The 27,614-nt window shown below is 29.7% G+C and overlaps 1 protein-coding gene across 2 annotated transcripts; it reads right to left on the reverse strand.

The window, feature by feature from the left end:
- aub (piwi like RNA-mediated gene silencing protein aubergine) lies at window positions 1-26,693 on the reverse strand. 2 transcript variants are annotated; one of them, XM_043051552.3, is made up of 19 exons: window positions 26,624-26,693; window positions 24,018-24,166; window positions 22,953-23,190; window positions 19,577-19,794; window positions 19,367-19,491; window positions 19,199-19,279; window positions 17,568-17,765; window positions 17,360-17,468; window positions 15,487-15,616; window positions 15,284-15,401; window positions 15,086-15,200; window positions 13,728-13,915; window positions 10,582-10,736; window positions 9,664-9,788; window positions 6,467-6,650; window positions 5,685-5,838; window positions 2,572-2,697; window positions 1,499-1,646; window positions 1-294 (listed from the first exon to the last, which is right to left on the reverse strand). In XM_043051552.3, exons 2-19 carry the CDS (start codon window positions 24,147-24,149, stop codon window positions 178-180), a joined length of 2,661 nt encoding a protein of 886 aa, XP_042907486.1. In that variant the 5' UTR covers window positions 24,150-24,166; window positions 26,624-26,693; the 3' UTR covers window positions 1-177. The 2 variants fall into 2 exon arrangements, with proteins under 2 accessions (XP_042907486.1, XP_071034776.1); XM_071178675.2 differs by having other exon boundaries at window positions 26,565-26,693.
- Between the last annotated feature and the right edge of the window lie 921 nt (window positions 26,694-27,614).

The raw sequence follows: 27,614 nt of genomic DNA on the forward strand, positions 1-27,614 counted from the left end.
AACAGTAAAAATAGATTTATTTTTAAACTTACAGTACACCCTTTACACTGAAAGGACAATCTTCCACGATATTCATAAAAAAAAAGTATATAACAAAAAATGAACACAAATGAGAGAAATTAAAAAAATAGCATCTCTTTAGCTATGACATATGATGATCCAGATGAATTGCAAAGTTCAGAGATAAAACAGTTTATCACACAAATCTGGATGTGGTTCCTGATGGAGATGCTGGCCAGACAAAAATGCCAGTTTGTGGGCATACTGACAAGGTGCTGGTACTCTTATAGTTCCCTAAATTAAAAAGATGTATATATAAGTCAGCATCAAAAGAAATACATTAGTAACTTGCAAAAGAAAATAACTAAGGTATAATAACTTCTTGAAATGACTATACATCAAAATATTAGAATAAACTTACCACAAAACACAACAAAGAGTAAGCATTACCAGCAACATTTTTTGGGAGGAATTTAAATAACATTCAGCTGATATTTCAATTTATTATTCTATCACTATTACAAAGCTTTAATTTGCTAAGACAGAAGAAATAAAGGGAAATACTTTTTCAACTTAAATCAACATGTTCAATTTAATCACAATGCTATGTGAAAACTTAAGTTTATCACTGAAATTCATTAAATTCAAAATAAAATGCACTACTTCGCATAAATATGCTTAAATAACATTTAATTTGGAAGAAAAAATTACTAACAAAAGCAGTTACTTTAATTTTACTGAAATGCATTCTGAAAAAATTTTCGATGAAGAAAAGCAACTAAGCTCCAAAAGCAGAAATCTATTGATCTGCAAAACCACTGATAAGTTTTAGAATTCAGCTGCAGAACCCTTGATTAAATTTATATTTACTAACTTTAGTCTACAAAAAATCTTGCACAGCATGTTATTTTTTAATCAAACCGAAGCAAATTTCAATAAAGGAAAAAAAAATTGGGTAATGTATTACTACGATACTTAAAAAACACCTTTAAAAATATTAGAATTAGGAGATTTAAGATGCCAAAAGGTAATATAAATTGAAATTGTTAAGTAAATGTTTTAGTATAATTTAATTGAATTCTTTTCAATTTAGATCATAGCGAAACTTTTTTTTTTTTTTTTTTTTTTACTTTATTCCTTTTAATTGTTTATATGGAAATCACCTTCCTAAGGTTTTAACTAAATTTCAAGAAAAATCACGCTTATCCTGATTTAATAAAATCTAGAAATAAATTTAAATCCTATCAAATCCTTTCTGTAAAATCTTATTTTTACTGGTATTTTACCACTCTTGCTTACATACATGAAAAACTGTTGAAGGAATCTTTTAGTAAGAAAAATTGGTTTGTCTTATGTCGAAGTTTCAAGTTAATGCTAATAAAACTAATTTAGCACTGTTACGAGAATTACTTAAGACCAACAGAGGGCTAAAACGAGCTGTTTTTCACATTTGATCATTTAATAATGTATTCTATGCAAATATAGATAAAATACTCACTGGCCAGTTAAAATACATATGAGTCAATTTGTATGAAAGACGCTGCATATGTTCTGGTTTTAAATTGCTGTAATCTTTAATGACATTGTACATAGTAGGTGCAACTGTCCCTTGTCTTACACTTTGTGATACCAAGAAGAAATCATAACTAAAAAAAAAAAGCATTAATTACACAAAGGAATGTTTTATAAAACACAAAATAATCTATTTTAGCAACATGAATAAGTGATTAAAGTAAAAAAGGTGCAAGCATTACTATAGACAGTAATATACAAAAAAGTGAGTTTATGGAAATTTGGATGAGACCATTAACAAAGTAAAAGAATTTAAACAGTAAATCTATACATATATATACATCTTTCAGATGAATCCATGACAAATTGCGACTTATTAGTCACCAAATTACTCAAAACGGGAATAGGGCTAAATAAGTTAAATCAAACTACACATATTTTATGTAAGTTTTATAATGATATAATGATAATAATGATAATGATTTATAATGATAATGAAACAAAAGGTTATTAAAGATAAGCGAGGAATTAAGAATTTAATTATAATCACAATTTTGATGACAACTCTTAAAATAAAAAAAAACTTCTTTAGATGGAGAAATTTTTCTACTTATGACATTTCTCTATGAAATGACTTACTAGTGACTAGACTCTCTATGAAATGACTATTAAGACGATATTAGATTTCGCACACATGTTTAGTTGGGATTTACATGAAAATTTCAAGTCAAAAGCCTGAATCAGCTCAAACACTTTCAATACCATATTTCAAATTAAGAACTACATTTAGTTAAATATATTAAAAATACAGATAAACTAACAGATTAAACTATCATTTTCTTAGTTAGTTTAAATATTGAAGAAAAGAATTGGACAATCTTAAAGCTGAAGCTAACACGCAAGACATACAAAAACTGTTTCAGATGATGCATTAAAACACTGCGCCATTTACTTATTTTGGATGTTTAATGCACAAGTCAGAAAAATAAAATATATATGAATTTTACAATCAAAACAATGTACCGCCACAGCATTAGAAATAAATTAATATTCACTTACCGGTCATGACGAGTTACTGTGTTGTCTATAACTGTACCAGCAGGAGGGTTTGTGTAACCATTATTTGTAGCGTGGAAAAAACGAGGGTTTATCTTCTTGTTCACAACAATGAAAGCAAAGCGTGTACTGAAAAGAAATATAAATGTATATCACTTTCTCAGAAAGCTGAAGCTTCAATAAAATAACTTTTTATGGAACTTAGTTTTTATTTTCCTTTAAAAGCTGAGAATCATAGTAGGGTTTCCTTCCACTCTTAACAAAGCAAAAATTAAGGACTTTTTGAAAAATTAAGAATATGAAAAAAAAGTATAATTGTTTATCATCAATTATAGATATACCCACAATAACAGTACCAATTATTTACCTTTCTTATAATAATTTTTTATAAAGAAAGTACCAATATAATTGTATTTATCACCAGGTTTCGCCAAAGTGAGCCCAGGCAACTTAGGCGAACACCAGAAAATTGGAAAGGTCTCTTAATTAAGAAATAAATACAAATTTATTATTTTCATCATTTAAAGGTATTTACTTGTGCTATTTATTTATCATCCCTTACTATGATTAGATTTTTATAAAAAAATAACAGCTTTAAATTACAAGCGGTATTTTTAGTATTATAAAGATCAAGTTATTCTGTAATATCAAATGTTTACATTCAATCCATTCAAAAAAAGAATTTTTTCCCCCCATCCTTAATGCCAAATACTAGATTTTGAGAGAGAAAAAAATTATTGAATGAGGATTGGAACTTGTCAGTTTGACTAAAATGCGAAATTCTTTACAACAATAATTGTAATACAGGGGTTCCCACTCTTTTAACAAAGCAAAGTTAAGCACTTTTAAGGACCTTTTTTTGAAAAAATTAAGGACTTTGCAAACCCAGCTCGGGTTTTTTAAAAAACGTTTTCAGATTGTTAAAAGTTAAAGTCATTCAGAATGTAAAAATTAACGAATGAAACTAATCGGTATTCTATTTTTAATGATTTCATAGAAATTTAATTATAAAATTAAATGCATAAATTAAGATTTGCAATTTTTTTTAATGTATATTAAAAAAAAAAGAGTTAATAAAAAAATTTGGCAAAAACAACAAGTTTTTATATTTTGCTACTAGATCAGCAAATGTGTTATATTTACTTTTATGATGAACAAAATTATTTCCAGCTAAACCTATTATTAGGAATTAACATAATGTTACTAATTATTCTCGCGAAATACATAAACTAATTTTAAAGAAACTAAAAATTGAACAAAAATTAAAAGCAGTAAAGTAGGAATGTCAACTGAATAAAATGAGTATTAAAATCTAAGGACCTCTCAGTTGAAGAGATTTAAATTTGTATGTAACAATCTGCTTATCCTTAAGAAATAAAAATAATAGTGAAACAAATAATAGTGAAACAATCTAATAATAATTTTACAATGCAACAAAACAAATAATTACCAAATATTTAACTTTCTTGTTAGAAGCAAATCGTGCTTTCTTATTTAGTACTCGTAGGTAGGCTGGGATTTTTCAAACCCTGTTTCTTTCAGATCTGTTTAATTTTCAGCACAATCATGAAGTTTAAAAATGTTATGCCTTTTATAAATTTACAGTTACTTATTACGCATTGAAATATTATACGAATTTATTGAATACTTCAAAATTTTAGGATATAGTTTTCGTTATGGATTCTAGTTAAAAAAAAATTTCTTCTGATTCTTCTTTTCTTAGATTTTTACTTAATTCCTATAAGCAGACATGTTACAAGTAGAACTGAATTTCTTGAATTCTGTCAATTTTGGAGGTTTGAGTAGGTCTTCTACTTGGGTACTTTAAAACTGCCCCCCTCCCAAAAAAAGCCTTCTCTTCCATGTGCAGTATCTCCCCAGTCCACATTATTCTTTTCTTTTAGAATGCTTCACTCTCCTCATAGAATATCACTCTAGTTGAAAGCAGAATATATTAATTTAATGAAAGAACCAATATATTAATGAAAGAATGTGCTTTTCTCCCTTTGCCCCCACATTATTTTTTGTCCCTCTAAAATGTGTTACCCTTGATGCATGGTCCAATACTAAGTGATATAAGAATGACCTTTTGTTTTAAAAAATTGAACTGAAAAATTAAAAAATTAAGAACTTTTAAAAACCTTGTACCCAAAATAAGTACATTAAAGGGCCCTTATTTTTCAAAATATTAATTAAGCAGTTTTTAAGGACCGTGGGAACCCTGTAATAGATTCTACAATTATTTTGCCCAATCTTAATAACTGATTCAGGGTGCATAGCCAAAATATTCAACAAACAAGTACCTTTTAAGCACTCAAATTTTTTTTAAAAACAATTAAGCACTTTTTAAAAACACCCAATGAAAAAAGCACCTTTAAGGGCTTTTAAAAAACGAAAATAAGCACCTTTAAAAAACGCTATGCACGCTGCTGATTGCTGTTATTGAAAATTCAAAAACCGGTTATTTTACCAGGTATATATTATATTTATAGGAATTTTGCAGGTTTTTTGTAAAAAAAAAAATTCAAACTTTCCATGCTTTTAAGAGCTAAATTCAGACGAAACTGCTATTAGGAATTAGCTTTACATATCAAACTATTTGGCGAAAAATAATAACTAATTTTAAAGTAGCCAAAATTTGAATAGAAATTTTAAAAACTATTTTGTATATTAATGTTTATAAAGAAACAGAAGGGGAAAAAAATAAAACTACAAGACATTACCTATTTCATACAAGACAAATGACAACTCCAAAACCATCCTCCTAATCAAAATATTTGTGGTGGATAAATTTTAAGTAGATTTTCCAGTAAAATAGTAGTTCTGGCTTTTATTTAAAAAGTAAAACACTTTTCTGTGTAAATACACATGTGCAATAACAGTGTTAGCAAATTTCAATTTTTGTTCAGATAGCCTTATATAATAAAGTTGATCAGTATAACAAAGTTTTTATATTAAGCTAATGTGGGCAATTAAGCCATAGCCCACATTGGCACATCAAGAAATGGCAAATATCAACTTTATCGAACCACTATTACAATAAATTCGTCATAGAGCAAAATTTATTCATCAAACACCATAAAATCATTTAATTAAAAATTATATGAGAAACTCACTTTCTACCAGCCATAGAGCTGTTTATCACATCCTCGAATGGTTTAACCTCCAGTTCCATTACATACTTGATTTGACCATCACCAACACCATCACGATAGTATATAATACAATCTGGGAGACATTTATTGACCTGTTGGTACTGTTTTAAAGCTTCTGCAAAAGAATTAAACAAATTATTATCTATACACAATATAGGAGTAGACAAACTGTCAATTTTCAATATTATGCAAAAATTAAATTTGTTAAATTTATAACTTTATTAAATGACCAAGCACATTAAAATAAGATTATTTCATACATGCAGAAAAGCAAGGAGGACCACTTTTCATGCTAAAAGATATTCGCTCTAGCAGCTGTCATTGCAATGCAGAGTACGCAACCAATTCTTTGAGATCTCAAGAAATGTTAGTTACACCCAACCGAGTGGTGGTTCACAAATGAAAATTATCAGAAAAATTTAAAATTGGCTGTGAAAAGTTAGGCTTGTTAAATACACACATAAAATATTTAATAACATATGCAAAAAAGGTATAGTTTAATATGCATGAAAATTACACTCTACAAAAGAAATTTTGATTTCACTTCATGGAACAGCAACATATATGTATTATAATATCATTAATAGTCTAAGTAGCAAGCTTGTAAAATACATTTTTTACTATATTTTACAGATTTTAATAAAAAAGGGATAACTTTAGTACAAAGCATACTTATCCATTTATGAATATTAAAATACATGCAAAATTTGAAAGACTAATGCATACAGACTATAAGCACTTACTTGTGAAATTCATTCTCACATGATTTGACAGCTCTTCAGAAAACCCTGAGGAGTGGAATGTTACAGTTGAATACCATCTAGTTAAACTTTGATTAATACTAGCAACAAAAGCACCAGCAGAACGACCCTTCTTTGCTGAATCATGGTAAGTATCATAACCAATGATCATTATCCTCATCTTGAACTGTAAATGTTTGTCAATTAGATACAAAAATAAAACAATCAGCTACTTACTAAAGAATATATATATACACAGTCAGACCTCGATATAAGGTCACCCTAAGGGCTAGTAAGCAGGTTGACCTTTTAACCGATTCATTAGCAGTTCGTAACTAAGCACGCAAATAGTACACGACTTTTTAAAAATGGTAATATAAACGAAAACGATCGGCCATAAATTAAATATTTAAGTCTATACATTTTAACAGTATAAGAATTAGAGAAAGTAAGATTTTTAAAAATTTTTTTAATTTAAAATAAAGCTGTTTACATATTTTCTCAAAGTGTAGATATATACATTACATCTTACTTTATCTAAAATAATCATTTACGCAGGCCTGTCTCGTTTTTTGCTTCATTTTTCGAACAATGTTTTCTAGATTTTGTAACTTCTCAAAATGCTCCTCAGTTCCCTCATGGTTGGTAAAAAAATTTCATTAGACATTTTTTGCACTGAAAGCTTCCACTTGCATTACAGCTCGGTCTCAGAATCACTGTCATTGTCCTCACTGTCTACAACTAGTGAAACAATTTCAGAAATTGTAGCTTGTTCGTTGGCTGCAACATTTTCCTAGAACTCGAGAGGGGTAATTGCCTTGTAAGGAACTTAAATAGGCATTAGTTAGAAAAGAGGGATTCCCTCACCTCAGATAAAAATGATCTTATAAGCAATAACGATTTTTAAAACTTGACCATATGTCCGATAATCTGTAACAAAGAATTCCTATTCAGTGAGCCGGGACTTTGGAAAAGCGACCTTATATGCGGATGACCTAATATCGAGGTCTGAGTGTATAGATATAAACTACTTAACAAATACAAAGATCAGTATTAAGCAACTTCACACAAGAATTTCAGTTTGGCACATAATTTTGCTACTTTTCACAATATATATATATATATATGTGGGTGTGACAGTTACAGTCCTGTAATAGGTTGAAAATAATTGGGGATAAAGTTAAACTGTAACTTACTCCCACCATTTTATAAAACTATATCATATTAGCAGAAAAGATGGCTGATTTAAAGGGAGGCCCAATGAATTAAGGAATATAAATTTATCTACCTCAAACAAAAATTGCATATTAGTTTCATAGTCAATATCTTACAATTAGTTTTCTTGCTTCAAAATTATCAAATATAAATAAGCAAAAAATTAAGAATAAATAATGAAAAATAGATATTTTGAGTGATAACAAAAAGATTTATACATAAATAAAATATATATTAATACGTAAATGAAATCCCCAAGTACAGAATTATTTGTGAGAGAAAAGAAAATAACCATGTTATTTTTTCCATGTAATCAACGCAAACAAAATATATTTAACCCTACAACTAAATCTATAATTAGTACCGTATATTCCGGCGTATAACGCACACTTTTAATAAAAAAATTAACATTGGAATTTACGGGTGCGCGGTATACGCCGAATATAAAAAATTATAGATTAAAAAAATTTAAATATAGAAAATACTTTTATTTTAAAGAAATAACATACCTTTACCTATATACTTTATTGATTTTCGTTATTACATAAATAGTTCATTATATTCGTCTTCCGTTATTTCTTCAGGCACGTCATCACAATCTGTTTCGTCTTCATCATCTGCGTTACCCTCATCCATAAATAAACAGTTATCTTCTGATCCGTCCAAATTATTTGAAATGGTGCATTTTTTGAATGATTTTCTAACCATCTCAGGCTTAATTTCATCCCATACTTTTAATATCCATTCGCACACTGTTTCCAAACTGCATATGCCCTCCTTTCGCAAAGGTTTTCTCGCCCTCCAACATCCATGTGTTCCACTGTTTTTTTTTAAATTGGCTTTAAATGGTTTGTTTAAGCAGACGTCCAATGGCTGAACTAATGGTGTCAATCCGCCCGGAATAACTGCCATATCGGTGTTACATTCCTTCAACAATTTTTTTGTATTATCTGTAAGGTGGGACCTAAACATGTCCCACAATAAAAGACTTTCTGGTTTTCTATTGATACTAGACGAGATATTGCACATGTGCAATCCAAATATTTGTGCGCATTATACGAAGAGTATATCTTAAAATTTAAAAAAAGTTATTAGAAATTACGGGTGCGCGTTATGCGCTGGAATATACGGTAAATAAAATACCTGTTATTAGTAACCACTTTATGATTTGAACCACTTTTTATTAATTGATTTGATTTTTGTAAACTGTTGCACAACAAATAAATTTCAATAATTCAAAATTTTTGTAATATAAGACACTTTTGAAATTGATAATTTTTAAATACTTTATGAAAAGTTAAAATCAATTTTACACTTTTTGAAAACTTACATTGCTTTTTTATATAAGGACTGCTGTTCTCTTTCTGTTTATGCTCATTCATAGCATCGTTAATGACTTGATCAGAGAAGAGTAATGAAACAGATGTTTAAATTTCCTAAGATTAGTTAAAATTATTAAGGGACTTGGAAAAAAGATAACTGGATGTAAAAAAACTTTGGCACCTCTACAACCACAATGCATCGTGACTTTGCACTGTTCATGGTGTGGACCCGAGTGATAACACGACTAAAATATATCGGGCAGCATGGCGATCTCTGCAACAGCAATTTTGATGAGATGACACTTTAATAATTTAAATTATATAAGAAAGCTCACTTTATAAGAAATATTCTTTCAAGACTTGTTTAGAAAATGAAGGTAGTGAGTTACAGTACTTAGCTTTATTTTTCTTTTTTATTAAAATATTTTTTTAAAGAAAGTTTTTAGGTATAAAGGTAAAGCATGGACCCATTAGGTAAAGGCTAACACCATGGGATTTTACAATTTTATGATTGTCCTAGCATTCCACTAAATAGTTAAAACATGACACAGATACCTAAAGTAGTATAAAAAATTGCATGCTATACATAATGTATAGCTTATTTACAATATTTTTACTTTTTTAAGTCAAAAATATCTTAGAAAAAGATTTTGAAACACTTACTGGAATTTCAACAGCCCATGGTTCCCCACCAAGTTTAGCATTTATTTGAATGCCTATTTTAGTGGCAACAGACATCAACATAGGTTTCTTGCTAAGAGTTCTTGCAACCACAACCTGACTGGCAACTGAAAACAAATAAGATGAAAATTAAGATTATTTTAAGACCATTATTTAGGAATGAAGTGTTTAGGATCATTCTCAAGGTCCAAATCTGAAAGAAGAAAATATCATTTAACAAAATCTTTCAATTTAAATTAAATCAGATTGAGTTTTTAAACCACTAAAATTTGTTCCTTTAAATAATTTTTTAAAAATAGTTATAATTAGAGTAATTAAAAATTGTTAACATTTACAGACGACTGATTAAAACTTTTTTTTTAAGTGTTTTCAGTCTGCATTCAAAAAATTTTAAGTACTAATTTCATAAATATTATAATGCAGACAATAAGTATTAATAAGACTTTGTAAAATAAAAAATACTAACACAGTAATATATCTATTATTAATTTTAAAACTAAGAAAATTAATAAAAATTTAACTACATGATTTTTTCTTTAACAATATAAGCAAATTCATGACAGAATTAATCAGAATTGTTTTTGAGAACTGCTACTGTTGAAAAATTAAATGCTTATTCCTAATATACTTTTATTTTTTGAAATATTAAATCATTCACAATAACTGCTTATTTTAAGAAATCAGCAATTTAAGTCTCATTTTAATAGTTGGATAGTTATTTTATCGAAAAATAGGAAATTTCAATACTTACTAATTGAACACCAGCAAGGAATAATTTAATCCTGGCCATCTAAGGCGTCAAAACTTATAATGAGGACAGGAGACAAATAAGACTACAATCCTCACTATATAACCAGTATATAAAAATATATAATACTTAAAATCAAGTGTTATAATTACCTGCATTTTCAAGGCACGTGTGCTTTTTAAGGGCATCATATCTTTCTTTTTTGTTATTAGGCACAATGAAACAAACCATAGAAGTAACATTTCTTTGGAAGTTATGTTTGAAAGCATCTAAATAGAGGTTGATGCGATCTTGTTCGATAGGTACTCTGTTAAAATAAATAACATTGAATTATGCTCCTTAAATACAAAAACTACTAACTCCTTTGGTAAAAATATTAAGAGTAAAATAAAAAGGTAAGAATGATGAATTTCTCATTCAGACAATTTTGAAGTAGAATCAGCCATTAATAATAATTTAAATATAATTGTTAATGAAGGATGAAAATGAGGATGAATTTTTTTTTTTATCTCACATGGTAATTCTTATATGATCTTATTGCTTAAGAATTTTGAGTTATTACTTTTTTTTGTGCATATTTCTATGACAAAAGCAGAAATACTTTACATATATCTAAAAAGCTAGTTATTTGCAGAAAGTTCCATCTTAAACAGAACAATAAATTACCATCTTAAAAATAGAACAAAACAATAATTTTATTTACTTAGGGTTGTTACTTTCATAAATATTTTAATGATTATCAAAAATTTTTCAAAATTAAGTTAGGTTACTATATCTTTATTTACTAGTCGAAAAGTTATGAAGATTTCCAAACATAATGTAAGAAAACAAAGTCAACACAATATAAATTACTGTATGACACACAGAAAAAAAGTAACTTTACAAGGATACATATTAAAACATATCTTACTATATATATAAATCTAATAATGGCGTTGCAGTTTACCATTGTAGTCAATACATTTACATAGCTGCCAACATGGATAGGAAAAAATCCAGTAGATTTTTACGAAACAATATAAATTTCATGATAATTGTTGCAAAATATATTAAATATTTTAGACATAGAAAACTGTAGGGGTTTTCATCACTAAAGTAGAAAAACTGCAATTTTTTTCCAGTTATGATTTCACCTTAAATGATCTTGAAATGTTATATATTATGCATATTCTCAATTTTGAATAGTAATAGGCATTTAATTCTGTAAAAATAAAGATAGTTAACTGAATTTCATAAATAAGGCTCGCTTCCTTATGCATTAGTGACACTTATTTAAATATTCAAGCAAGCAATAATCTGCACAAAAATCCTATTTCAATAGGTATTTTTTAAGGAAACTTACTAATTTTAGGGAATTTTCTAAAATGTACAAAAACCAAGAGAATTTTTATTAAACCAGTAGACCGGGAAAAACTAGCAAAATCCAGTAGTCTACTGGAAAATCCAGAAGGGTTGGCAGCTATGCATTTATATTGGCAGGAAAATCACAGGGTAGGATCCAATTTTTCCACTTTTTGTTTGGATGTCGGCATAAAATTGATATAAATCATAAAGTTATTGTTTTCCTATAAATATTTTTGTTTTCCTAATTTAAAAAGATACCTGTACTGTTATTACGTTCTTAATTTTATTTGATTTTTAAATTTAGAGTCTAGGAGGATTGCTTCTATTTTTAATTATTATCAGAATAATGTAACTACTATAAAAGTATCTGTGATCATATTAACAGTTATACAATTATTTTTTGGTGCGAATTACATTATAACTGTTATGAATTACGTTTAAGGAGATTCGTTAAATGAATTAGAACCTAACTTTCAGCTTCATGCACAAAGTAATGAATACAAAAATTTTATTTAAAATACATCGCCCATTTAGTAAGCAAAAAGATTAAATTACAGTTGTGAACTTGTTAAATTTCTTTTAACAATTTTAAAGGTTATTTCAAAAAATTATTACTTAGAAAAATGATTTAGGTCACTTATAAATCTTATTAAGACCAGGGGTGATTGTGAGCCCAAGTCAAAATTCCGGAAAATTTAAATTGAAAAATTAGAAAAAAATTTGAACAAGGTTTTTTTCCCTTTTTCTCAATATTTCTTAGTTTACTTAAAATATATTTAAAATTTTACACATATCTATGATGACCTGGAGAAGTAATTAAAATTTACAAATGTCTTTCTTGAGTTCATGATTATAACTGTTTATTGATAAAAAATGAATATTAATCATAATAGAAGCTTATAAAGTATCTCTCTGGCTCTCCCTTAAGGCTTGGTTTCTTAGGACAGGACGCCGTCAGCTGGAAATCAGCGTTAACCTCTGATTGGTCCATTTGTGAGTTTGATAGTATACGTCATCGAACGCTCATCTTGAACTACAATTGCCGTCCAACTCAACTGTAGTTGGATTACAGCGTGACGTTAACCACAGAAGCAATGGCGGACAACATCCAACAGCACATTGAAATCAGCCAAGATTTTGATTTTGACATTAAACATAGCTTCTTCGTTTAACATAGCAGTCTTCATTTAGCTCAGCTATAATGTGTTTTTTCTTGGACAAAGTCATTATTTGCTCTCTAAAACACTGGTCGACAATAACAAAATCAATGCAAATTCAAAATAAATATTTGTTTACGTTGTTAACGCATGCGCAATGAGAGATAATGTCTGCGTTAGACCGACTGCTCACGCTGAGCTAACAAAAAAGTATTTTTTTGGCGTCAGATCTACGTCAACTTTCCGCTGACGCCCAGATAAGGCGCTAGTTCTAAGAAACCAGGTCTTGAGCTAACAAACCAGTATTTTGTTGGCGTCAGCGTGACGTTGACGTCACGCCGACGCCCAGATAAGGCGCTTGTCCTAAGAAACCAGACCTTTACAAACAAATAAAATAAACTGTGTTTTAAGTTCCACCTTTGAAAATTTGATTTCCGGAAACTTCTGTGGCCCATGATTTTTTTAAACATCTGTACCTTCGATCTCCGGAAACTTCCGGATCACTGTTAGCGAAAATTCCGGAAATCCGGCTTTTTCCGGAGCACAATCAGCCCTGTAAGACTTAACTACTAAAAAACTAAACTAGGAAAAAACTGCTAAAAAACTATTTAGCAATCAAGATTTCAATTTGATTAGTCTTTAACTTGTGCCTGTAGTTTCTTCACTGATAGTCACTACATGCTTTCCTCAAGACCTATGTGAAATTTTCCTTTTTAAGGTTTACGGAGCTTTAATTCCATTTTAATAGATAATATTAAAAAAAAAAAACTTTAATATATATAAGAAATTCTACTTACAATATTGGTTTGTTCACTCTCATGCCCATAGGTGGACATACTTTATACAAATTGGTAAGGAAATCTTGAGCTTTTGGAAGATCCATTCTGGTACAAATAACAATCCAATTATCTAGGTTGAAAGGAACATGCATTGCTTTACCTCTCATTTCTTTTGAAAAATCCCCAGTTCGCTGTTGATAGCCATACTAAAAGTAAAAAGCACATTTCATAAAACAAATATAACAGCTTATCTCCTAACTTCTTTTTTAAAATACAGAAGGAAATGTAGTATTTTAATCCTATCAACTCAAAATGATCTTAATTAGAATTAAAAAAAAATTTTATATTCAGATGCTGGCCACTTTACATTTTATCCCATTGACCCCGACTAAAGCACAGACAAAATTCAAGATTTCATTCTGTCAGGCATGTGTTTATATTTCTATTAATACACATTTTCAAAATTCAAAAATCCAGAGCAAAAAATGGGACACTGATGCAAAAAATGTAGAATTGGCAGCAACAGTTATTTTTTAATTTTACTTTACAGCTTCTAAGTAAGCTTCAATCAGGCATGCAATTTTTATGAACTAAGTTCCTTTAATATTTCTCATATGACAATAACTAAATAAAAATTAAGGAACAGCCTGATTAGCACAGTCCTACAAAATTTAGTAAGCAAAAATTGACCTGAAAAGGAAAATTACTGTGCTTAACTTCAAAACATGGACTGAAAAAGATTTTTTAAAATTATGTATTATTAATGTGTTATGCTTTTAAATTATTGATACGTCAAACAAAGCACCCTGGTGATAATCGAACTGGTTTTGAGTCAGAAGAACTTAAGAGCACACCTTACTCAGAGAAAAATTATTTAAAGCATAAAAATTGGCAAAATCAGTGGTAAGTTTTGCACTTTGGGGGATAATTGGTACTGTGACAGTAATTTATGATAAGGGGACTTTCTGTCACACAGACTGTTCTGTTTCAAAGACTGCTCTATGGTCATTGGTAAGGAACTATGTTCTTAAATTAATAAGCTTCAAAAAGGCATTAATTCAAATTATGCAATTAACTCATTTTTAAATATTTGAAAACATTTCAGATTAATGATATATCACAGACAACAGCTCAAAAATTATCTGTGACAAATGTTATATTTATTCAGATTTTGTTTTTTTGCCCGAGAGTAAAAATACCTTAACTCAGGGGCAACACAGCCCATAGAGGGCCACGGTCTACACTGCAAATCTCAGTTTTCTTGACCTTGGGCTCAGATTGGTTTTGTGGTCAACCGAACCCGAAATCCCCAGTGCCTATCAAGCATTTGAGAGAACAAGGTTCTACAAATAATATCAAGAAACAACGTAACTTACAGTATATGAACCTTGGCAGATCTTTTCTTCTGGCATAATTCTACCTTGAAATTTTACCAAATCACTTGAAAACTTTAATCCCCAGTCATTCATTTCTTTGGAAATATCTGGATGCCTAGGTAGAAAATACTATTAATAATACCTAGATCTTAAAGCAACGTTACTAAACAATTTTTTTCAAAGAAAAAAAAAACTTACGTGTTAATTTTACCCATAAACTGTTGCAAATTGCGAACTCTCTGGCCAGGATCCAACTTTGTTGTATTTGCAAGCTCTTTCATCATGGTGAAATTAGATCTCATTCTATCAGTTAACCCTACAAAAATAAAAAGGTTAAACAAAACCGAGAAAATACTTGTAATAAATAAGCAGCATTTCCATTGAACTATTTAATAAAGTACCTGTCATGCAACATAACTCAGGAACCAAGTAACAATTTTTTTGCATGCTGGCACCACGTCGAATTTCTCTTTCCTTAGACTTGCAGAGCATTAAAGGCTGTTTGTGGTCCTTAATGTCAATTTCGTATTGCTGTTAAATGAAACAAATTAATTCAGTATATTTATTTGCAAAAGTAGTAACCAAACATTGTTTTACTTTAAATAAAAACATTTTTTTGAACTTATTAAAGAAATTATTTGTAATAACTAAAGAGATGCAGCAAGGATGGAAAAAAAACATTTGACACAAATGCAAATTTTCTGAACTAAAAAAGCCAAAGTGATACAAAAAATAAAACTTATTTAAAAACTTCCTACAGTCAGGTACACAAATAACTGCATGAGAAATGAAAATCAGTAACTGATGAGTTTGAGGTATGAAACCAAAACTGGAATAAAATTCTTATACAGCAAGACAATGATCATTTCTCAAGGGACCATTCATGATGATACAGTCAAACCACAAATGTGGGTCAGCTTGCAATATTAAATAACTGGAAAATATGGGAAATTTAATAAATCTATGTTATATATAAAAAGTTTAGGTGAAAAAATTGTACTTCCTGCAAAAATATTTACGAGGCAAAAGGATAAAAATATTTGAATTCAGTTTCTTCCCAGAACAATTAAATTTTCAACATATGTTACACACTACTGTTCATTTACTGAATGTCCATGGGAATATAAAAAGTTTTTCATTGCTTTAAAGGTTTCTAGGCAATCTACAAATGTTTGCTGTAATTGGTTTAGTCAACTTCAGTCTTCATCTGAATCACTTAGACCTCATTCAGCTATTGTAACTTTTTCTTGAATGGACAATTAATACCACAAAATTCAACATTATCGACTGATGCACGAGTATTAAAACTTGTTTGAGGCATTTCATCAAAACAGTAACCTTACTGGCATCAAAAGTTAGTTTTTTTCCTCAAAACAAATAAACTAAATACTGTTTTCAAATTCCTGTAGAATAGAAGAGGGAATCATATTTCAAAATGACCTTAAGAATTATTAACAAATTCCCTAAGTGTTCTTAAAAGGGCAGCTCCCTTCTTGATCCCATGCCCTTTCTATAAAAATACACCACCAACACTTCTGCCTTTTATTTGTTTGGGAGTTTTTCTAAACTACTTGTTCCAAAGAAAAATTAGTTAATGATAATTATTTAACTTTAATTTCATTCCTTAATTTTAGTAAGTTGATTTTTAATGTTGTCTAGTTATATAGTTAAAATCTGCATTGTATTCAGCCTTACAGATATTCACTTTCAATAGGGGAGGAGGGTATCATAATGAGTTTAGAGAAATTTTACCAGTCTTGTCAAATATCTTTTATTTAAAAATGCACCTTTAAATATTTAATCTTTTATAATTTTCAGTTCAAAACATAAAGAAAAACATTCAAGTTGTTCATCAATTACTTTTACCATTAGTTTACTCTTCTTTAAAGAAAGTTTTTACAAAAATCTTTAAGGCCTTTATTTTTCAAAAGCTGTAAATTTTTTCGTTATTTTGATGAGTGAAAATTACTTTGCATAAAATAGTGCGAGAGGGTAATAAAAAATTGTACATCGAATTCAGTTGTTACATAATATTAATGATTTTGATAAATGCCCCTTTTCTGTGAGGAAGCACTCTGCCTTTTTTTTTTATTCCTAAGAACTCTGAGGATGCATACAGGACTGCAAATTACATGAGAGTTAAGGATCTAGGTTCAACTATATTAAGAATTAGCAAATTTATGTTGCATTAAACAATCATATTCTCTATACAATGTGAAAAAAAATTGAAGTAAATAATATTTATGACTAAAACCTAAGGAAAAAATTATTCACCTTCTTATAGTATTGTACATATGATATAGGTCCTTCTTTAGTTTCAAATGTTTTAGAAGGATTCAAGCTCCAATCTATATCTTCAATAAGGTAGGTTCTATTGTTGTAACTAAAATTTGAAAAAATCAAAAATGTTAAATAAACTAAATAATGCACAAGATTAAATAAAATTTAAAATTATACATGAATTTTGTTCAAACACACTTACTTTGTCATTACAATTTGGCCCACCAAGTTCCGTGATACTTCATCTTTAAAGTCTCCTCCCCTGCTCTCATTAAAACACTGTGTTATGATATTCATGGCTGTCTCTTTTCTAACCACCTTAGAAATAGTATCCACACACATCATCAATTTTTCCTCATAAGTTCGGATAGAAGTAATGACACCCTGCCAAATCTGCAAACTGAAACGGACAATTATTAGTGATTAAACCAGTATGAAGTGTCTTAGCAAAACAAGTATATGTATACCTTTATTTTAGAATTCTGCTGATTGAGGTTATAAATTAATTGATATTAATGAAAAAGAATATAGGTACATGTTTAAAAGAGGAATAGGAAATTCCCACCAATTCTCCAAATTTGGAAATAAGATTCAATCATCAGTAACAAGATTTCATAGTAGAAACTTTAATATTTCTTTGACAAAAAAAAATATGTTAATAAATTTAGGAAAAATTAATTAAATCGATTCCCTTACTTTTATTTAGGGGTTTGAAAAGCCAACTCTTACACCAACATTAAAAAATATATTATTAAGACACTTTAAAATCGGTATGCCTTAAGAATAAACAATTACCAACTAGAGTAACATCAGAAACACAAAAGCTATAAAGAATATCAAAATCTTGTTCTAACAGCAATGGTGCTGCAAATAAACAGCATGCAGCCAAATTTGAAAAAAAAAAAAAAAAAATTATTTAAAATTTTACGAGATTACTAAATATTTACAAAACTCAAGGTACAGTTTATAAAATAAAATTTTCTTTTTATTCTATAACAAACTTATATGCGATATATATGCTCTTCTTTAAGTCAGAAATTATACTTGTAGCACTAAATGAAATTTTTAATTTAATTTAAATAATCTTTTTTATGTAGTATAATTTAATATTTCAAATTAAATTTAAATATACACTTTTTCTGTTTAATGGTTAAACTGAAATTAGCAAATTCAAACTTAGGGTCGGAGGTTCGATTCCATGAAACTTAAATGCTAGCTTAGTAATGAAACAGGGTTCTAACACAGCTAGTTTTTTGATTTTCATGTGTACAAATCTCTGCAGGTTGGTCACATAAGACATGAAAATGGTCCTGTGGTTGAGCGGTAGCAAGAATTATGTATTTAAAATAATGTATAACTAAAATTCAACTAGTTATTACAAACAATAGATAATTTAACTATTATTTGTAACTTAGGCCAGACTTTCACATGCAAGCAAACTACTGTGAAACATTAACATTATTTCAAAAGAGAATTTGATAATTTTCTAGCATTTCTTAATTTAAATAGTCGCTGTCAAAAAAGGCATAAAAAGTTAAAGGCTCAATGAACAAATTTAAAAAAAATGTTTTAGAATAACAAACTGACTCAGGTAAATATAAATAAATATTTCTTAATAAGCCAATTTTTAAAACAATTTTGAATAGTGCAGCAGATTTACTCAGTAAATTCTGCTGTCAGACTTACCTGCATTGTACAGAAAATTTGAATTTACTTAAAAAAAGATAAAGTGGTATTCCACTATAATTAGACAAAGATGCTTAATTAAAAAAAAAATGTTTATACACTCCAAAATTTGAATAGGCTATAAGGAAAATAAATGCAGGTACTTACTTATATTGAGCTATTTCTGAAATAGCACTCTGATCAAAATAATAACGACCAAGCAACTGATATTTCAAATGTTGTAAATTCCTACAAAAATAAATTATTACATTGATTAATAATTTGAACTAAGCTCAGATTTGAGACAGATGACACAAAATAAGATAAGGTTCATACTTTCGCATTTGAGTATTGAATAATCGTCCAAGTTCAGGATGATTTGGAGCCAACTCTGCCACAAGTTTCAGCGTAATTCTGATCTTCTCATCATCTGATCTGCGAGTTGCAAAGAACTCAAGAGTCTGAAATACATTACCATCATTAAGTTCTCTTGTAATAAATTTTTTAAAAAAATTGAGAGAAAGTAAAGCAATGATTCTTTAATACCTGGTCGGGCAATTTTCTAACTGTTTTCAAGTCTGACATGCCATCAAATAGGTAAGCACCACCAATATTGGTTCGATTCTCATTCATAAAAATCCTTCTCATTCTGGGACTTTCAACAATAGGAGAGAAATCCACATGATACTGATAAACACACCACTGTGGTCGTTGCAAAAGCTCAAAAAAATTAGCAACAAGAGGAATTGCAAATCCAGAAGTGCCTTAACAAAATAAAATAGTACACGTTAGAACTTGAAAATTTTTTAAAATAAACTTAATAAACTTTTAAAATAAAATCATTACTACATAATAAAAAATATTTGAATCTGGTAATAAAGAAAAAAAAAACATGTGAAACACTTATCTTCACACCCAGAGCTTATTCTAGGCAGGGTAAACAGGGCGCAGCACCCTACTGCCCTTTTAGTCAAAAGAATCCATCCTGTTGCCCCTGAAGTAAATTAGTGTCCTGATGTATTAAGACTCCATACCCTTTTTGCTCTTTCTTTCCTCAACTCTTTATTTTTTCCCCAAACTCTACAGTGGATTTCTCAAACTTTTATTTTTAACTCTTTTTATTTAGTTTGTCATTGCTGTCAATACAAAGATTTATATGAGAAAGGAAAAATAGCCAACAAACCCCCTTGTTGCACTTGTCTTTGAAAGTTTGCAGTTACTTTCACTATCATTAAATCATAATTATTATTAATCATTTTAATTATTAAATCATAACTATCTATACACACTTAAAAACATACATTTATTATTTTATTAATATATGCATGCATTTTAAATAAATTACCAAGATAATTAGCTCGATACATATGTTAATTTATTAATGAAAATTAGTAATTAATATGACTGCTTTGCTACTTTTAGTAAAGTAAAAAAAATTTTATTTTACTAATAGACAATGTTTTTTAATAAAACGTGTAAAGCCCCTGGAAAGAAATTGCCTTTTTAGAATAATAATGCCCTTTTTTTAAACTTTTGCACCCTGCCCTTTTTTTTTGCCTAGAATGAGCTCTGTTCACACCTACTATCAATGAAATCTTTTTCATGCTTGAAACATCTGTTATTCATGAATTATTTATTAACTTTAGACTTCAATATCAGGCAATGTTAGCAATTAATATATAGAATGTTACCAAATGAAAAGAATGTAAAAAGGGGGGAATATTTAATATTCAGCATTTTAAGAAATAGTTATTTCAAGTTTAATTACATGAAAACTTATCACATATTGATAAAATTTTTGTTGTAGGATACACTACAGAAAGGCTTTATACACTTCAGGGTGCAGCCAGATTTTTCAACAAAAAATAAGCAACTTTTAAGTAAAGTACTCTTTAAGCACTTAGAACATTTTTAATCACTTAAAAAAATCATAACTAAGATCTGTGCAGAAATAATAATTTTTCTATTGTTTAAAGCTCTTAATTTATAAACATAAAATCAATAAAATTCAAAAACATTACATGATTATGTTAAAATAACTAGTTTGATAAATATTGCAGAGAAAATCGTGAAAGTTACGCATTTCTTGTAATTTAGAACTCCTTTAATCTTTTTTTTTTAAAAGAGAAAATTGAGCACATTTTACAAACCTCGAATAAAAAAAAAGCACCTTAAGGGCTGTTAAAAAACGTAATTAAAAAATAAGGACTTTTAAAAAAAAAGCTACACACCTCGCTCTTTATTTTATAATCACCGTTGAATAGCGGACCTAATTTTTTGAGTCTAGAGCTACTAATTTATAAATGTGTAGCCATGTAATTTTAACCTAATTAAGAAGACAAGAGAACTCCTGGATCAAGTATTGGGGAAAATGTTGCCTTCAGGGAGGAATTTTTGACAGAACTAACCTGCATTTGCGTTACATGAAGAAAACCACGAGAATCTTACGGTTAGTCTAACAGCAAAGGGACTTTTAACACACAATCCGTCTATCACTGAGGCTATTTAACATCAGCACTATGGTTCATTGGCTCTAGAGCAATTTTGGCCCTGAACCAGCCTTGGGAATGTCTCACCTCTTTTAGGGCATCTATATTCAAGCGGTATATTCCATATCATGAGCAATGGCATGACGCAGACGGTCCGAGACAAGCTAAGGAGCTGAATCATGACTATCCCAGTGTATGTCAAAAAGTTTCTAAAGCTAAACAGGAACAACTTGAGGAAGATCATTGGTCTTCTCACTGTACACTTCATCCTCAGGAGACACCTATACGCAATGAGTATTGAAACTAATCTTTGCATAGATTGTCACCTTGAAGAGACATCACGACAGACTTTGTGAGGTCTATTCCGCTCGAAGAATTGAGCATTTAGGGCAATATTGTATTAAGGCTTAGAAACTGCAAGATGTTTCTGCTGAATTTTATTTCAGTTATAGGGCTTTTTTGCTAATCATGATTTAGGGTTTGGGTACATTAGACCTCCGGTCGATAAGCCCTGTTCTTGGAAATGCCCAACCTGTAAGTCTATGGTTGGTACAAGCTGGATGGAGAATTTGAATCAGAACCTTCCCGGCTCAAGATATGTAATTGAGGGTTTTTATCTAATGCTGGCAGGTCTGTAACAGTAGTAAAAATTTTTTTATTGCTGTTGAAAGAATTTTTTTATGACCTTCATTAAAAAAAAATTTGAACAATCCTACCTATTAAATTTACCATTATCCCAAATCAACCATGAAAATTCCCTGATTTTTACAAATTTCCTAGACTTATCTAGACTTTCTTTTCAAAATAAAAAAATTCATTGATAATTCCAGGGTTTCAAGGTGAGTGGCCACCCTGATTTACTGTAGACACAACATACATATCTTAATAAGACAATAAATCTGTTGCTCCAAAAATTATTCATAAGACTAAGGCTGAATTGAATGTAAAGTAAAATTGAAACTCATAATTCATTTTCAACTGGATAATGTCTTAAAAAAAGCCACTACCATAGGATATCTTTGTTTGCTCATATTGCTTTCATCCTTAGTAGCAACTGAAAAAAAAAGTCATAGAAATTACAATGCAATTAAATTACACTACCTACTAGACATTTTCAGCATATTTGCTTCCCTTCCCCTTGAATAAAAATAGCAATCGTACTTAAAAATATTTTAATCAGCAAAAATTTTTAAATCTCTTTATATGGTGGAAATTTTTTAAGATATTTGAATATTTTCTATAAGACTGGAAGATTCCTGGATTCCTCCAAAATTCAGAAGTCTTTGAGGGAGAATTAACAACTAGCAATTGTCATTAGTAAGTATGAATAATTGAACTACAATAATATTTATGAAAGAAAAAAACTTTTAAAAGTACTTGTAAAAAAAAAATTTTTTTTTTAAACATATTGCACTTTTGAATAAAAAAAATACCTCTCTTGTCCTTAACGTGATCTGGTCTGGTATTATCATCACCATATTCATCCCGCATCATCCTGCTTCGTCCTCTTCCACCAGAATCTAACAAGGCTAAACCAGACATAGCCTGAGACAGCTGAGGGACCTGTCCCTGAGAAACTGCTTCTGGTTGAGCAGGTGGTACAGGATCAGTACGTGGAACACCTCTGTGTGTTTTTCTTCCACCACCATTTCCACCAGGATGGACAGCACTCTAAATAGTAGAAAAGTGAATCAGATTATATCCTTAATATATTTTCTTCCTTTAAATGTATCAGTGCTTAAATGAAAGGTTTTGACACATATTTCGTTGATTCAGTGAGCTCCTTAGTCAACAACTAATTTCAAATATAGAACCATTTTTTTAAAAAAAACTCACAAATAATTAAGGATAAAATAAGACATTTAAAATTAAAAACTTAAGTTCAACTATCTGAAACAAAGCTACACACAGAGCTCAGCAAATTTAAACTATGATGCAATGCACATCACAAAAGCCTTTTTGAAAATGGTAATTTCCTTTTGTTCACTTTTTTCTTATCTTTAGTTGTATAGATTTGTTTTGACACATTTTTGGAATATTCATTATCTTCGTAGTACATCTTAAAATATAATTGAGTTAATAGCAAACAAGAAATACTTGTTACTTTAAATAAACACCTTCAACAGTTAAGACCAATATTAAACAACTTGGAATTATAAATTTTAACAACCAAATATATTTCCATTATTATGCACAAATCAAATAGTTATGTAAAAATCCTAGATAAAAAGATTTAACTCAATTATTGAAAAATGTTTATTCTGGAACAATTTAAAGCAAGACGTTTCAGAACATGCATGTAATATATTTAAGGTGATTTTGGGCAGGTTTTAAAGAAAAACAAACCTCACTTTGAAAAAAAAAAAAAAAACATTTAGTACAAAAATAACCATATTAGTAAAGCTAATAAATACAAAATTTTTAACTAATAGAAATAGCTTATTTATTTTTATTGTTACTAAATATAAAATACACATAACTTTTTCTATATAACTTACAGGAGGTGCTCCAACAGGTGCTGCTGCAGCTGGTGGTTGTTCCTGACCAGGCCTTCGAGACTGATCTTGAGTTTGACCACGAGCCCTTCCCCTTGCCCTACCTCTAGCTCTTCCTGGATTTTCGTCAGACATATTTATTCAACTATAACCTGAAATAGCATAAAATTTCCAAAACTAAATTCATAAAGTTAAATTAATATTTAATTAATATACAACCCTGTACGGTTGAGGAAAAAATTAAAAAAATTTGTTTGGTATAACCCAGGTTCTTTGGTTTCTTGATACCAATATATATACATTATATATTTTAAGTCCTTAATTGCAAATAACTAAATCATACTAAAGTATTCAACTATTCAATTTAACTATCAATGTCTTTCAAACAATTTAAAAATATCCACTTTTTCACTCAAAATACTAACATAAATGAGGGGCTTCAGAGAAGGACCAAATGCAGAGCTGATTTGGTAGTATTTGTTAAAGAAACATTGTTCCAGGCACTTAATTCTTATCTGTTAAATCATTTTTTTATTCTTAAATGACAACCAAAAAATCAGGAACATTTTCTATCCCTTTTGATGGGCAGAAAGGCATCTTTGAAATATAATTTAAGAGGAAAAAATTTGAAAATTTCTGCAAAAATTATTTTAAAAAAAAGAAAAACTTTCTTATGGAAAATTCTTTCAGCATAACTAATATTCAGCGACAACGTCACAGATATTCCGCCACAGGGTTTTATCATAAAAACCAGCACAACTTAAAAAACCACATAGTAAGAACATAAAATTCTATATAACTACTGACTTCAAAATAAATAAAAACATCCCACAATATAAAATTAAATGTCAAAAATTCACATGGTGTAATAAAATCTTTTTTAAAAAAAGATCAGATTTTTAAATAGAAAAATTTATTTAAACTATTTTTTTGAAAAGAAAAAAAAGAAAAAAGTAACGACTATTAAAAGTGCTTAATTTCTATAATGCAAAATTAAGCCCTATTAGGTACTGCCTATGAAGGCGATAGGGAAAGAAAATTCATTTCAAGCAAAAATATGTAAAATCAAGCAAAATATGATACGTTCTAGCAGCTCCACAAAGTGATTGGGCTCTCTTGCTTTAAGCCGCATTGATTTCAAAATGGCAGTTACTGTTCTACAATGACAGCACCACATATTTAACCTATACACGCCTCTCACGTTTGGTTGAGTTGATTCCTACCATAAAAAAAGGTTCAATGAAAGGAAAAATGAAATCTGTTATGAAACACCAATTGTGAGATAAGTGACTAAGCCTTATATACAAATAATGAATACTAATTTATAAGACGGAGACATTAAGTGAGAAAGTGACTCATGCTGAGTACTGGTCGTATTAAATCTCATTATAAATATTGAGTTTGAAAACTATCTGTCCTTAAGTTTCATGATTCTCAATTTTTTTTAAGTATAAATTTTTTGTACACATTTGAAGTTTCTTTTAACTCTTGCCCATATAATTCTGCCGGTGCAATTAATTTATCTTCCAGGACTACATAATAATGCATCCATCAGGACGCATCAATTCCTAATGTCTGTAACCTAAAATTTACAACAATAATTGAAGTATATTAGCAGGAATGCATTCTCTAAACCCTTCATAATCCTGACGCTTATTTAAATCAACAATATGTGCCACAACATACTATATAAATTGCTCATATAATACAGAAAATAAAAAGTTAAAAAAAATGGCTGCACTGCATTTGTTGCATATATGTAAGATTCAGAACATCTGCATATTCAGTCTTAGATTTTATCATTTTCTGTTGATATAATCTAACTCAATTTAAACCTTGTAGCATCTTTAAGAAACAATTCTAAATAATTCATTTCTGAGAAGAGAAATTGTCAATTTGAATTTTTTAAGATTCTAATAAAATTGTTCCCTCACTAATTACATTGCTCTGCTCTGGTCAATTCGTTTTCGCCAATATTACTCCATTTGCTCTAAACTTTTGTTGAACTCGATGACAGGCGGCAAGCTTTCGATTTTTTTAAAGCCTGATTGACACAATTGGTCAAAAAAATAAGCTTAATGTCACACGTGTGTTTCATTTATTACTACGAGAAACGAAAGCTACAGGTTACTCAAAATTAAAATTGGCAATAAATTCTAGTAATTTTTGGAAAAAAGTTATAAATTTGATCTTAAAATTTCGTTAAAATTAGAAAACTCTTGCTAAATCTCAACTTTCAAATAAGAACAGAATATTGAAAGTTCGTCCAAAATCGAAAATACAGTTTAATCCTCGCGAGCCTTTTCCAATTCCGTAAAGAAATTTTGAAGTTACAGATTACATGCAACGAAAGAAGGTACAATACATAACGTAATTGAATCTATGTTCTAGACGAATTCGAAGAAACAATGGAATTGGACATTCAGCTAGGCTAACACATGGCTAACAAAGATACCCTTAATAGCCAAGAGCTATATTAGCGCTAAGGCAAATTGAAATAATAGCTTAAGTGTAGTTCAACAATATTCAATAAAAAAATGAATTACTTACAAGTAAATAAGATTGCGTAATTCTTAAATATTAAATAAGGAAAGAAAATAAAAACTCACCAAAAACAAAAATGCGCGGGTAACATAGAGCCAACTAACACTCCTAAAACATTCTTTTCTTTACAAATCTACACAAATGGGGATTTGGATTCAGGAATTACTAAGGTTGCCACAGCTGCAAAATAAATAATTAATAATACCTCAACTACCCTTCAAGAATCTTAACTTAGGTGCTATTCCTACTGCTCTTAATTTTTCGATCTTCTAGTAAGAATCTGAGTGGTGAGTTTTCCACTGTTAAACTGCTTCACCAATGAGATTCTTATGCGAAAAAGAAATCGCACCACCCGAGAAGGGGCAAGTAAGAACCATTTCCACTAAATACGATTTTTTTTTCACTAGGGAATAAGCACCGAATTAGTGGAAAAAATTTACCCGCGAAAAACTCCTAAATGAAATTCTGGTTCGCATGCGAAACATCCATCTCACGAGTATCGAGTCCCGCAGTGGACTGATCGTTAAGATACGGCTCCCAGCAGAGCACCGAAGTCAAGCATCACTGGCTACGGTCAGTGTGCGGGTGGGTGACCACTTGGATCAGTCTGCGTAGGGACCGAGGGTGCGCGGTATTGGTCCTCGTTAAACTGTGCTACCGTAAAGTGCTTGACTTCGCGCGCAGGTCGTCGGGCTACCGAAGCGGGGGTGCCATCCCCTCCGCAGAGGATCAAAATTGTGATGGCATGTCTTCGGATCATCCTCCGGGATGTTTCCCAGACTGTCGCCAATAGCCCATTGTGCAGCTCTAGTGCGACGTAAATTAACAACAACGAGTATCGTAGGCCTTTTAAATTTTTCACTAGATGTGAAATATTTGCGGGTGTAAATTCGGAAATGAAAGCGAGAATCTGATAAGTGAGTGTTCTAGTGGTACCTGCAAGACAAATAAAATTTACAAAACTTCTTACTCCCGCTTCTCTTTCCGTTCAGATCTCCAAGTTCGCATCAAACTGCGAATGTCAAGGAACAAGAACAAGGTTCGAGTAAGAAGAAC

This window comes from Parasteatoda tepidariorum, chromosome 6 (assembly GCF_982258835.1).
Source record: "Parasteatoda tepidariorum strain Cologne lab strain chromosome 6, Ptep-v5.0, whole genome shotgun sequence".
Classification (NCBI taxonomy): Eukaryota; Metazoa; Arthropoda; class Arachnida; order Araneae; family Theridiidae; genus Parasteatoda; species Parasteatoda tepidariorum.

Bases quoted from the DNA above. Each gene is read 5' to 3' on its own strand.
- aub (XM_043051552.3), bottom strand. From the start codon at position 24,149: ATGTCTGACGAAAATCCAGGAAGAGCTAGAGGTAGGGCAAGGGGAAGG. The intron at 17,469-17,567 runs GTAAGTGTGTTT...TTCAAATTTTAG, and splicing joins GGCCAAATTGTAATGACAAA to TTACAACAATAGAACCTACC. The intron at 6,651-9,663 runs GTAAGTGTTTCA...AAACATTTACAG, and splicing joins CATGGGCTGTTGAAATTCCA to TTCAAGATGAGGATAATGAT.